Genomic DNA, 18,534 nt, shown 5'->3' with positions numbered 1-18,534 from the left:
TTGTCTTATTTCTTGTTTGTTTCACAATAAAAAATATTTTGCATCTTCAAAGTGATAGGCATGTTGTGTTCATAAAATAATACAAACCCCCCAAAAATTAAATTTTAGTTCCAGGTTGTAAGGCAAAAAAATTGGAAAAATGCAAAGGGGGTGAAAACTTTCACAAGCCACTGTATATACAAACGTATGTGGCCATCCCTTCAAATTTTGAGATTCGGCTATTTCAGCCACACCCATTGCTGACAGGTATATAAAACCGAGCACACAGCCAATCTCCATAGACAATTCTTTTTGTAAAAATCGTCTGTCCTTGGTTGCAACACCATGTTCCAAACTGCCTCTGGAAGCAAAGTCAGCACAAGAACTGTTCGTCTGTAACTTCATGAAAGGGGTTTCCATGGCCGAGCAGCCACACACAAGCCTAAGATCACCATGCGTAATGCCAAGCGTCGGCTGGAGTGGTGTAAAGCTCACCACCATTGGACTCTGGAGCAGTGTAAACGTGTTCTCTGGAGTGATGAATCTGTAAAACTGTAAAATTTGGTGAAGGAGGAATAATGGTCTGGGGCTGTTTTTTATGGTTCGGGCAAGGCCCATTAGATTGGTGTGGAAGAACTTCACTGGCCTGCACAGAGTCCTGACCTCAACCCCATCGAAAACCTTTGGGATGAATTGGAATGCCGACTGTAAGCCAGGTCTAATCGCCCAACATCAGTGCCTGACCGACCTCACTAACGCTTTTGTGGCCGAATGGAAGCCCCCGCAGCAATGTTCCAACATCTAGTGGAAAGCCTTCCCAGAAGAGTGGAGGCTGTTACAGCAGCAAAGGGGGGACCAACTCCATATTAATGCCCATGATTTTGGTCATGTAGTGTACTTCAAAACACAGTTTTTATTATGGGACTTAGGGGAGGCATTTTCCTTCACAATATCATCTACCGGCAAGACGCTGACAAAGAGTATGTAGGGCTATGTTTGGATATTTCGACAACTTACTTATAATTATTTTTGGATTGGCCATGTACCCAGACAACCCATTTTACATTACAGAATCCAGAAATGAAGTCTCACAACAAAAGGCCTGGAAGCAGAGATCTATAACACAAAAGGGTCCCCTTTCACTTTCCAAAATCAACTAGAATATCCCTTCTCTCTAGACACTTTATTACTTCTACAAGAGGAACATAGAACTTGGTCTTACATATCAATGAATTTAACCACAGCAAACCAATATGTTCTAAAACTGTCAGGGGTGCACTAAGAATTGAAATGCTCTACCAGCAAGGGAAATCTCTATTGCCGTGAAAGCAACAGAGAGAGAGAGAGAGAAAATACCATTTTGTCTCTCATATTTCCGAGCATTACTGTAGAATTGCAAACTTTAATAACCGCAGCCATCCCCCCTCCCTATTTCCCTCTCCGCGCTCATCTTCACTCGCCACGCTTCACATCTCATTGTGATCGATGTCTTTTCAGAGGGGCACACACGAAATCCAGATGAAAGAGCACAGACCAACCACAAACCACACCTGAAGCATCCCCTACCTCTCCTTTCCTTTCCTTTCCTTCTCTCTCTCCCTTTCTCTTTATTTCTGTCTTTCTTTCTCTCTCTCTTTCACTAATTTCCCTCTCCTTCTCTAACTCTGTATATCCCCCTCTCTCGCTCTCTTTCTGTCCCTATTTCTCCCTACACTATTTCTCTCTAGCTTTCAACTGCATGAAAGAGGAAGTGAATGTGCGCCTCAATGAAGAGATGTCAGAACAGGAGGAAGCAGAAACTAAGTGTTGGTCATGATTACAATTTTGAAATTGTACATTTAGTAATTTTACAGACTCTCTTATCCAGAGCGACTTAAAAGAGCAATTACAGTAGGGTTTTGTGCCTTGCTCAAGACTTTTCACCTAGTCGGCTCAGGGATTCAAACCAGCGACCTTTTGGTTATTGGCCCAACACGGTTAACCACTAGGCGATTTAATGGTCTGGTTTAACTTTAAAGATTGTCCCTGTGTAACAACTACACTGTAAGGCTCCACAGCTCACAATAATCTATAGCTGGTCTGGTGAATACAGTCCAATACTGCAATAACTAATGTATTCAAAGTGACAACACCATAATAGCAGCTTCAGATATATTATACTGTAATTGACATTGCAATGTTACATAATCCATTAGTAACATCCACATAAACCAGCTCAAAAAAACTAGAGGGTTATATTTTTCATTATGTGGAAAACAGAAGGCTACACAAATACATATTGCATATTTTTTCGATTGAAATCCCCCTCTCTTCAAAATAGGCTAGCAACAATCCTGAGTGACTGTATTTTCCATAATTGGACCATACATGTAAATGTCTTCTGTCCAGTAATCCTGTGTGTATTTTTAGTGGGGTCAAGTTAGGGTTGCATCTTCTAATGCTTAACATTGAGTGAGGCTCATTAAAATCATCACACCATCGTTTTTTTATTGTCATTTTTTTACTCACAGAAAATCACAGTGTATCCAACAGGATAACTTCTAGGGTCATCATTATACAGTACCTTTTGTTTGTGAGCAGCGAGGTATCCCTGTAGTTTCTCTGCTCTGAGGAAAGGACTGCTGTGCACTGCGAAGCGCACGTCCAGTGTCCTCTCCCTGACGTCCATCAGGCTGAAGACGTTGATGTCATCAACGCCCACCGCCAACATCTCTGACAGGAAGTCCACCAGCAGTTCATAGCGACTCCTCAAGCTACCACGCTGCTCAATAAACTCCTTCGCTGTGACGTCTGCAACACACACACACATAAACACACAAACAGCAAAGTTATACAAGATCAGAATAGAAGCCAACATATGCCAGAGGACTCGTCCCTCTCATTTTCCGAGGCTAAATCGATGCATCCCCCAAATCTCTTCAATGAGCAGGAGAAACATACAGGCAATAAACAGAATGTGTTCCCAGACCTGACTAGGCAGGCACTGTCAATCCCCTCCCCTCTTCCCGCCCGAGAGCCACTGGCCCTGCCACTGGCCCTGGCCCAGCAAGACAGACACCACCCAGCCCTGCTACACATTGTCACAGTCACAGCCAACGCTCACACAGAAAGACCACTCTGGCCATGTCGGGGATATTGGGGGGGGGGGGGGGGGGGACGAGGACGGAACAGCCTTCAACCTCAATTTGGAGCATGGCAGCGTTGCCAAGGAGAGGGTGCCAAGGTGAGAGAGCTCCTGAGCCGAGGCCGTCTCTCCCCTGAGTCAAGGATGCCTCTAATTGAGCAGACACCTTCTAGCATGGGATTAGGGGCGAGGGCTTTGCCTCTGCCCACCCCCACTCCCCTCAGTTCCCTGGGCCCTGTTTGACACAGACAGGGTCCCCCTACTGCTCCAATCAAAACTCTTCAGCACACAGGAGACAGGTGGGAAGGAAAGGGAAAGAGATTTCATCCAGTTTTAATGATATCAGTGACATAGTTATAAATAGTTATAGGGGAGAAGGCTCCAATAGTCATATCTGATGAATGAAACGTTTAATAAATGCATGTTTTTGAATTTGGTTGTTTCTACAAAGTTTAGTGTGTGTAACTGTCTGACTGAATATGTGAGTGCGTATGTAACTTTCTGACAATGTGTAGTGTGTCTGTGTGCTCTCATCTCTCCCACTCTTAATCCCCGCGCTGACGGCAGGCTTTAAGTGTCATGCTGGGAACACCTGAGCTGTGTCAATCTGGGATCATTAGGTCCCGAGGAGTGTCAGTGTTGCTCAGTGTGATTAAGGCCATGGGTGCAGACAGAGGGAGGAATCCTAGATTGACATTAAGAGAATGGAAATGGAGCTCAGTGAGGGGATGCCGCCATCTGTCTGGTCTCATTACCAGTGCTGTGGGAGACAGGCAGGGACTGTCTTTAACATGGAGGGACAGATTTACACCTGGCTTTGATCCAATGCAATGATCACATTGACTCTCCTTCCCACGGGCATTAGGGGGATACACAAGAAACCACACACACGCGCACACGCACACAAAACAAAGACACGTGCATACACCTCCCTAAGTATTTATTTGGACACTGAAGCTATTGGATATTAGATAACAAGTTCTATATTTAAGGGTATGGTAACACTTGTAGAGCATCTACCGATGGACTATCTATAGACTATCAGTAACATGCCAACTGCATGTCTGCTGACTTTCAACAATAAATCGCCTATAGTCCATCTACAGATGTTCAATCATTTAAAAATTCTTAGGGCTAGGGTCTGTTTTCCTGAATTTCCTCCTGACTGATGTGCCCAAAGTAAACTGCCTGTTACTCAGGCCCATAAGCCAGGATATGCATTTAATTGGTAGCATTGGATAGAAAACACTTTGACGTTTGTAGAAATGTTAAAATAATGTATGAGACTATCACATAATTGATATGGTATGCAAAAATCCAAAGAAAAACCAACCTGATTCTTTATTTTATTTTTTAGGTCCCAGGCTCTTATAATGGAAAGCTATGGGTCCTATGCAATTCTAGCTCCCAGATTGCAATTCCTATGGCTTCCACTAGATGTCAACAGTCTTTGTTCAAGGTTTTAGGCTTGTTTCTTCCAAAACAAAGAAGAGTTTGGAGTTTTGGTACAAAGAGTCTCAGTGGAAAATCAGTTTGTTCGCGCGCCTGCTAATTTTACTTTTCTATTGAACATACTTCTTTCCGTATGAAATATTATAGTTTATTTACATTTTAGGGTACCTGAGGATTAAATAGAAATGTAGTTTGACTTGTTTGAACAAAGTTTAGCGGTAGGTTTTTGGATTCCTTTGTCTACATTTTGAACGAGTGGATTACTGAAATTGATGGCGCCAACTAAACAGACTTTTTGGGAAATAAAGAAGGATTTTATCTAACAAAACGACCATTCATGTTGTAGCTGGGACCCATGGGATTGCAAACAGAGGAAGATTTTCAAAAGTAAGTGATTAATTTGATTAATCGCTATTTGTGATTTTATGAAGCCTGTGCTGGTTGAAAAATATGTTGATGTGGGGCGCCGTCCTCAAACAATCGCATGGTATGCTTTCGCTGTAAAGCCTATTGTAAACCGGACAACGCAGTTAGATTAACAAGAATGTACGCTTTTAAATTATATAAGATACTTAATCTTATATCATAAATGTTTAATATTACGATTATTTATTTTAATTGCGCGCCCTCCAATTTCACCGGATGTTGTCGACAGGTGTCCCGCTAACGGGACGCCGATTAAACAATAAAATCTAATTCACCAACGTTTCTTAAAATGAATAGTATTTTGGAATTCAACTCTTCAAATGAAAGCACTTTATGTATCTAGTTCCCACATTTGAAGGTGTCATAAGTATTTGGACAAATTCACTTACAGTATATAACATTAATTCAAAAGTTTAGTATTTGGTCCCATATTCCCAGCATGCAATGACTACATCAAGCTTGTGACTACAAACTTGTTGGATGCATTTGCAATTTGCTGTGGTTGTGTTTCGGATTACGCTGTGGCCAATAGAAATGAATTGTAAATAATGTAGTGTCATTTTGGAGTCACTTTAATCTGTAACTTTCATGATTAATTGATTATGTTCCATAATCATGGTAGCATCCACATTAATGTAAAAGTGTTCAGAAACATATTCTAGTCTAATTGACTCCAAAATGACACAATACATTATTAACCATTCGTTTCTATTGGGCACAACATCCCAAAACACAACCAAAACAAACTGCAAACGCATCCAATAACTTTGTAGAGTCACACGCTTGATGTAGTCATTGTGTGCTGGGAATATGGGACCAAAAGACTAAACTTTTGACTAAACTGAAAACCATATAAGTGAATTTGTCAAAATAATTATTACACCTTCAAATGGGGGGACTAGATACATAAAGTGCATTGATTTCTAAATGGTGCAACAGATATGTATGAAAATACCCTCAAATAAAAGGTGACACTGTTACTGTTGCCTCATATAAAACATTTGATCTCAAATCCAAAATCGTGGAGTATAGAGCCAAATTAAACGTTTTAGCTTCACTGTCCAAATAAATACGTAAGGCACAGTAAATACAAACTACCTCCATTAAAAGAGACTAGCATGCCCCTGTCATGTCAGGTCAGCAGACAGACACACTGATGGTGACAGAGTAGAGGGTCTCAGTTGACTGGGTCAATAGGACCTTGAGACAGACTCAGAGGTTAGTATTGGTGTTAATCCCAGAGGTGAACTGAAGATATTTTTTCCAATTTCTATTTGTATTGATCGCATGAAGCAGGAAGCAGGAGAGATGCAAACAGGTGAGGTGGGCCCCAGAGTTAGACAGAAGGGAGGGAAGGGGGAGAATGGAATGAAGGATTAAACATGAAACTTTTTCTAACTAATCTCACAGCCAGAAAAGGACACACTCAAGCTGTTTCAAAGTTCTTTATCCAACATACTAGACATTACCCAGAGGGCTGTGCGTTTGAGCGAGAGAGCGAAAGAGAGTGAGTGTGTGTGTGTACTTGTTTTTATACCTTTTTCCTTCCTTTACCACGACCCTAATGTCCTAATAATTCACCCTAATGTCCTAATAATTCACCCTAATGTCCTAATAATTCACCCTAATGTCCTAATAATTCACCCTAATGTCCTAATAATTCACCCTAATGTCCTAATAATTCACCCTAATGTCCTAATAATTCACCCGAATGTCCTGATAAGGTAGGAAAACAATAAAAAAAAAAGATTTCTTCATGTCCTGAATTTGCTATTTTCAGTTTAAGGGTTAGATTGAGGGTTTTGGAGTTAAGGTTAGGGTTAGGTTAAGGGTTAGGGGTTAGGGAAAATAGGATTTGTAATGGTCAAACATTTTTACTCCCCAAAAAGTCCTGAAATTTCACAAAAATAAAGCTGTGTGTGTGTGTGTGTGTGTGTGTGTGTGTGTGTGTGTGTGTGTGTGTGTGTGTGTGTGTGTGTGTGTGTGTTTGTGTGTGTGTGTGTGTGTTTCTTTGAAGATGTCATATATGCTTATGTGAACTGGTGTGGGCATCTCAAGGATTCACTATTTATCACACATTTCACCTTTCAATCATATTCTCCTGCAAGTTTTCCACAAAGAGCCTTAATCTCCCAGAAGAAGATTTAACAGTACATGTCCTTATTGCCTTCCACATTTGTTCTTGAAATGGGATTGAAAATGTCAAGGAAGCTATGTCAGTAATACTATAAATTGAATTTTTCATAATCCTTCAGACTTGGAATCCATGAGAATGTTTACAGAGTGCTTTATTTGTGAAATAACCTGAAAATGGCTTCCACAATCCCAATTATCTTCAGGTAATTGCTGTTTACAAATGCATTTGGATTGGGGGCAGTCTTGGTGTTGACATTTAACATTTTCTGAGTTGTGTCTAAAAATGTATATTTAACCCAATGAGTCCCACTGTAACGCAGCACGTTTTAGACTTCTAACACGGTTTAAACATTGTGTGTCTCAGCTACAGACATCAGGGTTGTACCATTGGAATCGCCTACTTCTTCTACGTTCGTAGATACCAACCAAGTCTGTGTGATTAATGGGGGCTGAGCTAGATCGGTATTTGAGACAAGGGTGGATCCCGAAGAGGCCCGGATCTTGTTATAAAAACGTCTGTAGAGTCGGAATGGTTTAAGCAACAAACTACTAAAAGCTATCTATGACAATCGGAGACTCTCACGAACACACACATTGCTCTATGATGCTCACAAGCTTCTCAAGAGTCATTAGAAGGTAAGGGGTTCTTCTAGGGAATAATTTTTGTTTGTTTATAATACTGTAATAAGCTCACATAGATGCTGTCATAATCCCAAACGCCACACAGTTGAAACTGACTAGATGGATAATCATTTCCCACTGAGGAAACAATTTATGTACTTACAATATTCATATAAATTCATTTTTATCCATTTTTTGATTTGGCAGACGTTATTTTTTATATTGACATCTGTCAATCGCAACTGTTCATGTCAAATTATTCTACATGTGGCCCTGGTTTCCCTAAAAAAGAAAATGGTAAAACACTTAATTGTGAGGATAAATATATGGGCTGGGCTTGCGGATAGGTCAGATAAAGACAGTTTTGCTGGGGTCTCAGGACTGATTAGGGTTAGCGTAATTGCGCTCTAGGTTGAGCGTCTGAGTCTGGTTCAGCTCTCAGCACTACAGCGGTTGTTGCCATATTGCTTCCAATAACACTCACCTTCAACAGACATTTTATGGCACGAGCCATTTCGATCAATACAAACTCTCCAGCTCTCTAAATGCAGTGGATATTGTTGTCATTTAGAGGATGCACTCGAAATACCCGGGCTAAGAAGTTTACGAAACCAGACGGCTCTACTGTAGATCAAATGGGCTGAAGCAGAGAGCAAACAAACATTCATTCCGGATGATTTTGGTTCCGTTTTCATCACTTACAGTACATATTATAAAACATCCTGTTTACCCAGTTTCCTTGAAATAAATCATGTGACACAGTATATAACCACCAGCTGTAATGTAAAGGCTCCTGGTTGGTGTGACTACATTGCCTGCTGCTGTTTTTTGAAGCAAATCCCTTTTATCAGCTTATATGAGCCATGACTCCCTCCGCTATTCCTCCCTCTCTCTTCTCATTTAAATATCTCAGAAATCATAAAATCCCCTCAGCCGTAGACCATCTCTTCCAAAGTATATTTCATTTTCACACGCACAAGCGGTGCATCAGACTATACTTGACACCCAAAATGAAAGTGCTGAGGAAGCAAAACATTGTCTAATTATAATTCAGAACGACATACTTCCAAGAATTACATATTTCCACTGTTACTAACCCATACATTGTATCTTGAAAATACATATTCTTATAAACAAAAGAAATCATCTTCATATGATAACATGAAACAATATAAAACATTACGACCCCTGATGTGTCTCAGGTCATACAGTAGGTCAAGGTTCAGAGGACATGTGTACTGTACCTGCCAGGCGCAGGGATCCAGAATTGTAGATGGCCTCGTCACGCAGCTCCCTCACATACACTGTTACCCCGCAAACAGCGTCTGGCCAAATGCCGTCTGACACGCACACCTGAAACTCGTAGCTGCCCGGGGGAGTGTTCTCCTTAATGATCAGGAATCCCGTCCGCTTGTTCAGGATGAAGTAACTGAGGAGGCATCAAAAACCACATCAGCAACATCAATGCTTCATATATTGCATGTAAAATGAGCAGCCTGTGGTGCATCTGTAGTTACATTTGGTGGTACACTACTGTGAATGAAAACTAGGTTGACATAAATGAGAAGAAATGACTGAGACTTTGGGAACCAGAGCGAGGAGATTAAGACACAATGATTCAAAACAGCAGAATAAAAGAAGGAATAGATAAAAGAGAGAGGATATAAGAAGAGAAAATAAGAAAATATGGGGGAGGAGAGAATAGAGAGGGAGGGAGGAGGGAGGAGAGGATAGAAGAAAGAAGGGCAGGGAAGGGGAGATTATAAAAGAGATAAGAGAAAAAGATGAGAGGAAGCAACTCCTTGTGGTCCACAACTTCATACTTCCTTTGTAATTGAGCTCATTCAAGTTTGATTACACTGGGAATCAAAGCAAGATCCCAGGCAGATCAAATAGTGAAGGAGACGTTGAGATGCGCTGGTTTATCAACTTCAAATCCAACTGTGTTTAATATGAAGTGTCAAAATTAGTCAACTGGATTCCAACCTTTTCCCTATTGAGTAATGCAGAAGTTTCTCTACTCGAGTGAAGATGAGAGATGCTAGATTAAATATTAACTCTGTATAGATTCAACAACATACCGTAGCTATGTGTGTTGAAAGAACAGATTCGCTGGAGGAAAAAGCTACAGTCAATCTGAGTTTCTGTATGTGAGTGCAGGGCTATAGCAGTGGTAGTTGTCATGCTTCTGGATGTGAGGCCGTGGAAGGTGTCACATGGTATGATATGTTCTGAACACTGCTGTAGCTGCTGAGCCTTCACAGAGATCTCAAGGCAAACGTCTCAGAAAACGCCCTGTCGCTCAGGGTTCCTCTGCTCTGCTCGTCTCGCACCTTCGTCTCAGGTGCAGGTCCACAACATCAATGACAGAGAGGCTGTCGGGAGAGACATCACTCTCAAGGTTTATGGCGCGTTGAGAGAGGATGACGGAGGGAGGGAAAGAGAGAGAAATACAGATGAAGAGAGCTAGAGATGTCTTACTTGGGCACATGTCCCTCAAAGGCATAGGTCTTGTTGTCCCAATCATCAGGATCCGGGGCGTAGACCTTCCCCAGGACAGTGGTCGGCATCCTCCCTGTCGGCAAAGAACATTGATTTTTATCAAGGGTGTGTATTTCTGTGTGTGTGTTTGTCATGAAGAGGCATAGTCAAAAATAGCACTGTTCACATGGATATTAAAGTGTTCTGAAAACAGCTAGCTAGAGAAACGTCATCATGGTCATTGCAAGGCAACAAGAAAAATGTGTCTGAAAGAAACTAGTCAACACATATTACCAGCAACTCTCCACTGCACTTCAACAATGGGGAACATAATGCATTGACTCATTTTGTGAAAGGAGAGGTATAAACCAGGAATAGTCAACCCTGAAGAGGAGAAAAGAGAATCAGCTATACCTAATTGCTCGCTCCTACAGCGGCTCTTACTGTACAAAGGCGCCAGAACAACAAAAGAGACATGGTTTCTTTTCATAAACTCCCGGTTGAAGCAAAACCTTCAAGCCCTGGAAAAGGTCAGACGTGAGGGTCAAATGATTTGCTCCTCATTCATATATTGCTTTGTGAATTTGTTCTCTCTGTGTTGTGCTATGCATGAATACATACGTTATAGTGTATTGATGATGGCAGTGATCTCACCTCTGTGACTGTTGACAAAAATCTCCTTCTCTCCCGCCTGGTGAGCATGGTCGTTCTCGTCTCCTATGGTGATGGTCAGAGTGTTGGTGACCGTCTTGGGCGGATGGCCGCTGTCACTCATGATGATCTGCAGGAGGAACTCTTTCTGCCTCTCCCGGTCGAAGGCCCTCAGGGCTGTGATGGTGGCCGTGCCGTTTCCGTTATCCTGCAGGTAGAAGTCATTGTTGTGGTGTAGCTCTAAGGGAAGGCTGAAGTAGAATGGAGATCCGTTCTCTGCTGAGTCTCGGTCTATGGCCCGCAGCAGTGTGGAAGTCTGGTTGAGTCTGACTAGCTGGGGACCAGAGACGTTCTCCCACACCACTGGAGCATACGTTGCCTCAAACTCCGGCCCGTTGTCGTTGACGTCTAGCAGGGCCAGCTGAATGGTGGCGCTGCCCGTCAAGGCCGGAGAGCCGTGGTCAGAAGCCAGGATGACCAGGTTGTGTTGCGCTACGGTCTCTCTGTCCAGAGCGCTGATCACAGTGACTAGACCAGACTGGTCTACAGAGAACTGGCCCAGAGGGTCTGACTCCTGGAGGATTTTGTAGGTGATCTCCTTGTTTTGGCCTGAGTCAGAGTCGCTGGCCGTCAGCCTGGCCACGCTGCTGCCCACGGGCACGTCCTCGGGCAGGGGCGCCGGCGGCTGGGAGAGCGCGATGAAGATGGGTGCGTGGTCGTTACAGTCCTCTACCTCTACGACACAGTGAATAAAGCTGGAGAAGTCCAGATCTTCGACCTTCAGGGTGAGGTTGAAGCGCTGCTCACTGGGCCTTTCATAGTCCAGCCTCTTCTTCAGCCTCAGGGTGCCACGCTGCTCCTGCCGTTGGCTCACCATGGAAAACTTCTGCTCTGGGTCTCCTGCCACCACACTAAAGGTGAGCTGGGCGTTCTCGCCTGTGTCCCAGTCCTCAGCAGACAACTCCAGCACCACCGCGTTGGGCTCACTGCTCTCAGGAACCCTGGCCAGGCAGGATCGCTCCGTGAACCTGGGTGCGTGGTCATTCACATCTGTCACCCTGATGGTGGCGGTACCCGTGCCCGTCATGCCACCCCCGTCCCTGGCCTCCACCATCAGCAGGTAGGTCTCTGCCTGCTCCCGGTCCAGGCCACTCATTGCCACCGAGATGGTGCCCGTGGACGGGTTAATACTGAACATGTCAGAGCCACCGCCACCTGTACCCGTATTACCCACAATCCTGTAGGACAGCACAGCGTTCTGGCCCACGGCCGAGTCATCCAGGTCGGTGGCCGTCATCTCCATGACAGAGGTGCCGGGGGCAGAGTTCTCCGGCACGTTGCCATGACAATCGGGGGCACAGGTGAAGATGGGCGCGTTGTCGTTGATGTCCCACACGTTGATGATGATGTCAGTGAATCCGGTCAGACCCTCGCCGCCCTCATCTGTGGCAAGGACCACAAACCTCCACACGGCCCGCTCCTCCCGGTTCAGAGTCCTCTGAGCGTAGATCTTCCCCGTCACCTCATCAATAATGAACTCGCTCTCGGCTCCCTGGCCATGGAGGGAGTACCGCAGGGCCTCCTGGTCAGCATCCTTATCTGGGTCAGTAGCAGTTACCTACAACATCAAAGGGAATGTGCTTGTGAAGCTTTTTAATCTGCAGCCTGCAAACTTTTTTTTATGGAGTTCAGCACTGTTTAATTATTGAAGCTTGCTGATTTGGTGTCATCCATCAGGTTGGTTGAAGTGCTAACTTCACACCTACCTGCTCTGCTCAGTGATCAACTCTAGTTTATCGACTACGTGCACAACTTTCACTCTCCTGACCTCAGCCCCAATCAATCCCCAGGCAGAGCAACATCTACCACGAGAATTTAAATCTATCATGAGAACTGCAGAGCGTCAGGTACTGTAGGTGAAATGAAACCAATGAGTGGTGGGGGAAACTGCTAATGGTCTAAAGCTAGTACCAGATGTCCCGTCTGAAGAACTGTATGAAACAGCATGATGTCATCTCATGCAATTCAGTCTGAGGACATAAAGGCTTGGGAAATATAGTGTCTGTAACCTCCTGGTGCACAATGACTCACATTCTGAATGACAGAATTGTATGACCTTGGAATTATAAGGTTCCATCTGCAAAAAGATGATTCTGAGATAATTGGTTGGAATGATTGTTATCTTGTATTCTTTTGAACTTGAATTAGGGTATGCAGTGGGTACAGAATATTTTACAAAGCAACGCTATGCAAGTAACTCAGTTTTGACAAAAATGCAGATAGAGCCTTATAATTTTAAGCTCTTGAGATACTGAGGGAAAAGCATTCAAATGATAACAGAAAGAGAAAATGTCAAATCCTCAGTCTTTCACGTTGACAGAGTTGTATAACACGGTTGAGTTGGTGACAAAATACTCTCACGAGATTTCAGATGTCTGATACTGTATATCATACTATTCTCCCTAATTTTCTGCTAATACATGTGATGACTTAATAGATCACTTGCATCTGTTGTCATAATAATGTGACAAATGAAGATTACCGTATGATTCAATGAGTGTTTCACACATACCTGAAGCACAAACACAGGCGATCCATCCAGCTCTTCAGTCACAGAACCATAGTACTCGTTGACCGTGAACACTGGCGCCTCGTCGTTCTTGTTCACCACGTTGACCATCACATCCGCATAGTCCTCCCACTTCCCGTCCGACGCCAGCACCAGCAGCTTGTAGCCCTTGTTCTGCTCGTAGTCCAGAGGCTGGGCAATGAAGATGGTGCCCACCTCTGGTTCCACGTCAAAAACCCCGCCAGTGTTGCCAGACGTGATCTGGTAGCGTAGCTTAGCATTGGCGCCTAAACAGAACGATGTGGTAACTAAGATATGTGTAGTAAGCAGAATGGGACACCATGACCATCACATACATATCATTTAACATATATATAGCTAACATTTTCAGGAATCAAAGTTTTCTTTTTCAAATGAGTTCTGACTGAATCCAGGTAATAGTTCTGCTTGACATTTCAGGAAGTTTCTTCGTTTTTTTTTGCTTCATAAAGCAATTGTAATAAGGTCTATTAGCTGATCAGGAGTTATATACAGAATCCAATAATTGAGAGGAGACTCAATGGAGTCTCGGTCAGATTCAATACATTACAACTCAAGAGAGGGAGAATGGAGGAATCTCCAAAGAAAAAATATTCATAGGTTATTTGCAACATGAAAGTGAGGACGCCAGAACAGAGCAGAGCAGTAATCCCTAATCCTGAGTATTTTGTTGTGTTGTCAGTGCTAATGAAACATTAGAAGGACTTGTGAATAGATATGTTTTCATTTGAGCTTCCTTCCCCCTTCAAACTACTGAGTTCAAATCCCAGTGGAGACCATGCATGCACAGAGCGAGCAACGCAGTGTAAACAAACAAAATGAAAAAACAAACACAAGAAATCCTATTCCCACTTGTACATGTTAAAAAACCTTCCTACTTTCCCTGGCTATAAGCTGTTATGCTGACAGGAGGAGAACAAAAAGAAACGATCTGATTCCACTCCCAGGAACTCTTATCAGCATAGTAAAGGGAAAAGACCTCTCTGTCTCTCTCTCCCACTCTGTTCTCTCTCTTTCTCTGTGTTCCTAGTTCCCTAGCTCCCTCGGTGGTGATAATCTGCTTGGGGTGTCGGCCCATCAGCATAGCTGGCCCCGTGTGTGTGCTTTATTACCCAAAGTGGCCCGGAGACTGTCCCCTCACGCGGGGCGCTGTGTGTTGAGAATGCAAAGATGGAGCTGGCGGTGCGGCCGAGCCCATTCATCACAGAGAGGTGGTTGCTGCTCCACAGGCCTACGCGCTCCGACATGATAAATGTCTGATAATATGAAGCTACGCCCCCCTTCTCCCCTCCTCTCCTATTCCCGTAGCGGACTGATAAAGAGCCCTCACCGTGGTAGCTAGCTGCCGCAGCACCAACGGGGATGATATGCTTCGCAATGGATTTATTGTAGCGGGCCGTGTGAGCTAGAGCCGGCTGAATGAGGGTGAGTCAGGTGAATAACAGGCAGTGTGTTAGTATAGGATGAGATGGATGGGAGAGTGGTATGGATGGTGCCCATAGGAGGAGAGTTATTATAGGGCTTGCTGCTGGAGAGAGAGAGTTGCTGTGTGCTGTGTGTGTGCAGTCCCTGGCCTGGGAGTTGATGAGCCTATTGGGATGTTAAGGATGTCCTTTCTGAGCTATGGTGAAGCCATATGGAGACTTATGCAGATTGTATGAAAAGAAAAGCTGATTTATATTCTGTATCCACTGCAGTACCTTGACATGTTATATGACACACCAACAATCTATAACATGAAATCGATGTGAAACATACAGTACCAGTCAAATGTTTGGACACACCTACTGTACTCATTCCAGGGTTTTTCTTTATTTTGTACTATTTTCTACATTGCAGAATAATAGTGAAGACATCAAAACTATTAAATAACACATATGGAATCATGTAGTAAGCAAAAAAGTGTTAAACAAATCAAAATATGATTTATATTTGAGATTCTTCAAAGTAGCCAGCCTTTGCCTTGATGACAAATAGGGCATCTCAACCGTACTGTGTTTTTTTCAGGGTCATGACCTGAGGATAGATGGAGAGCCCTCGTAACCTCTCACACGTTCACTGAGCCCCGGGAGAGTGAGAAGGACAGGGAAGTATTTTCTCCCTCTCCACCACTTACCTTCATCCTCGTCATTAGCACTGACAGTGAGGATGGCAAAGCCTACGTCTGCATCCTCATCCACGTCGACTTCATACACCGTCTGAGCAAAGAGAGGCTTGTTATCGTTCACATCGCTGATGAAAACCCTCACGTACGCCGTGTCTGAAGGAAGGAGAGAGAGAGAGCACAGAGTGAGAGATTAAACGCCAGGCCCGCTCTTATTCTGTCAACCTGAACATATCCTCCCCCCTCTTTCCCTCTCTCTTCTTTATCCCTCTATTTCTCCCTCCATCCTCCTATCTTCACCCTCGGTTATTCCTCACATCTCTCCATCTTGCTCTCCCTCTCTCTCGCCGTCTGACTCTTTCTTTTCTGAAGCAATCCGTAGGCAGATGTGAAAAGGGGGAGGGGGTGGGGCCCATCCCAATATAATATGCTCCCTTTGATATGAGTATGAAAAGGAACATCATTTGCAATACACTCTTCAAGATAAGATCAATTATGTAAGCTGGTTGCAAGGATAGCTTGCAGTTTAACACAGAGATAATGCGGCCTAGCAGCAAAACAAGCCACAACCTCCAACTTTTTACGCCTTTGAGTCTGACGGAGGAGTGGAGAAGGAGGACATATCTGTTGGGCAGATACAATCGTCAATTGATTTGTCTCCTCTCCTGTGTTCCAGACGCACACAGAGAAGCGTGGCAAGTGCGCCGCGTCAACACCGTGACAGATTGCTCTTTCCCCGTAAACACTGCTATTGTATCAAGGTCGTGTTAACGACCCCTCCTCAATACTCCATCTATCCGTGTGTCTAGTCTTCTTTCTTTTCTTTTTTTAACAGCTGTCATCGACCACAACATCGCCCTACTGCTGAGCTCCTCCAATTTCATTCAGTATACTCTTTAGTCGAGTGAGAGGGAGAGAGAGATTGAGAACGTGTGTGTGTTTGCATGTGTGAATGTGTTTTTCCCCCACGATTCACACCACCATGTCAGTACGTTGTATAAGACAGGCTGTAGCCTGTTGCTGGTTGGGAGAGGGGATGAAAGGATAGTGAGGGATGGAGGGTTGAAGGCCCTATAGAGACTCCTTCTACATCCCTCTGAAGCCCCTAGTCTCCAATCCTCTTTATTTTTTTTTATATATATTTTTTATTTAACCTTTATTTAACTAGGCAAGTCAGATAAGAACAAATTCTTATTTACAATGACAGCCTACCCCGGCCAAACCCTAACCCTAACCCTACCCCTAACCCTAACCCTACCCCTTGCCACACCCTAACCCTAACCCTACCCCTTGCCACACCCTAACCCTAACCCTACCCCTTGCCACACCCTAACCCGGACAACGCTGGTGCCTTAGACCGCTGCGCCATCCTCCTCTAACATTTACAGCACTGCAAAATCACACAGATCATCTTTTTTACTCCCTGGCCTTTTTAATATTTTAGTGGTGTTTACGCTGTCAGAAATGTCATATAGGGCAAAGCCGACTGAGAGCAACTTTTAATAATCTATGATAATATGAATGAAAAATACATTCTCCATAAGACCCTGTCTGGTTGTTCATCAGCGGGTGAGAGTTCCCTCTGGGGAGAGATACGCATATTTGGTAGAGAGAGAGAGGATCCCTCCCCACCAAAGAGACAAGCAGTAGCTCAGACGTCTTGAAACTGCCATCCAAACCCCAGCTCTCCTACTGTAGTACCAAGGCTGGTCAGAAAATGGGGTCATTTTCAAATGTATTGAAATGTAGACAATGCACACAGTGTATTCCTAAGTCGTCACAATTTGATAAGCCGTGCTACTGTGTGCACACTGCATGCATTGCTGTTCTCTCTCTCGTCCTCCACCATCCTCCAGCCCTGTTGAGCTGATGAGCTGATCTGAGCTGGCCTCACCTGAGTTGGGCTGTCCATGTTTCCCGGGCCGTGCTGACTCCCAGCCGTCCACTGACTTGACCTCCAGCAGGTAGGAGCCTTTGGTCTCACGGTCAAACACGGCCTCTGTGTAGATGGAGCCCAGCTCAGGATCAATCCGGAAGTACTGGTAGTCCCCACTGCGGTCATTTAGCAGGGAGTAGGAGATCTGAGACAGACAGAGAGAGAGAGAGAGAGAGAGAGAGAGAGAGGAGGAAGAAGTGGAGGGAGAGCAGGAGGCCAGGGTAGAAGATAATGAAGGATGAGGTTAAAGAGAGTGGCATGGAGAAGGCGAAGGATATGAATGGAGTAAGAGTGGAAAGAGAGGAAAGGATGTCGGAGATACACGAGGGATGAGTAAGAAAGGATGGACGTGAGAGAGACAAGGAAGACAGAGATACAGAGTAAGGATTACCAAAGATAGGTGAGTGAGACAGGAGAGAGAACAATAGTTTTATTCAAACTATAGTTTATTCCAAAAATAGTCTATAACACCATGCATATGATTCATTTATTTCTCTATTGGGGTGGATGTGTGCACACATTCTTAGTTAACCAAACTTGAATGAACTACTCTGGAGCAGAGAGATCTCATTCAACCCAGCCACATGTGACCCTCTGTGACAATTTATTTCTATATCAATAAAACAAAGCTATGTCGTTATAATTTGGTTTAAAGCAGGAGCCTGAAGTCTATTCACCAAAGAAGAATGAACCTAATTTTAATATTCAAACTGAACAAAAGCTTTGTCGACGAGCTATGAATGGCATTCAACAGCCGCAGGAAGTTATTCAGCGAAATTCATTGAGAGAGAGGATTGAAACGGCATGGGTCAAAAAATGAATTGGGTCGTACAGGGGAAGAGCAAAAATTAAAGGGTGAATTAAATGTAATGCCATAATAAAAAGGTTGGCGGGGTCAAGTTATTGGTAAAAAAAAACAGACAGGAGTGAAAGAAATCATTTTCATATTCACGCCCATCAATGATCCTCATTATCTAAACGTGGTCCTGCATGGTATCTATGATTCAGCCTGCCTC

General features: G+C 43.8%; 1 protein-coding gene across 1 annotated transcript in view; it reads right to left on the bottom strand.

Moving 5' to 3' along the window:
* Nucleotides 1-18,534, bottom strand: part of LOC120025062 (neural-cadherin-like) — a 168,536-nt gene that overhangs the window by 26,880 nt on the left and 123,122 nt on the right. Inside the window, exons 15-21 of the mRNA XM_038969498.1 lie at nucleotides 17,477-17,663; nucleotides 15,595-15,738; nucleotides 13,443-13,726; nucleotides 10,874-12,488; nucleotides 10,220-10,313; nucleotides 8,983-9,167; nucleotides 2,543-2,769 (exon numbers count right to left, since the gene is read on the bottom strand). Coding sequence (XP_038825426.1) covers nucleotides 2,543-2,769; nucleotides 8,983-9,167; nucleotides 10,220-10,313; nucleotides 10,874-12,488; nucleotides 13,443-13,726; nucleotides 15,595-15,738; nucleotides 17,477-17,663 — 2,736 coding nt within the window. The remainder of the gene's footprint in view (nucleotides 1-2,542; nucleotides 2,770-8,982; nucleotides 9,168-10,219; nucleotides 10,314-10,873; nucleotides 12,489-13,442; nucleotides 13,727-15,594; nucleotides 15,739-17,476; nucleotides 17,664-18,534) is intronic.

Source organism: Salvelinus namaycush, chromosome 30, assembly GCF_016432855.1.
Source record: "Salvelinus namaycush isolate Seneca chromosome 30, SaNama_1.0, whole genome shotgun sequence".
In the NCBI taxonomy this organism is placed as follows: Eukaryota; Metazoa; Chordata; class Actinopteri; order Salmoniformes; family Salmonidae; genus Salvelinus; species Salvelinus namaycush.
Note: the sequence above shows the minus strand (reverse complement) of the source record. Positions and strands in the feature narration are given on the sequence as shown.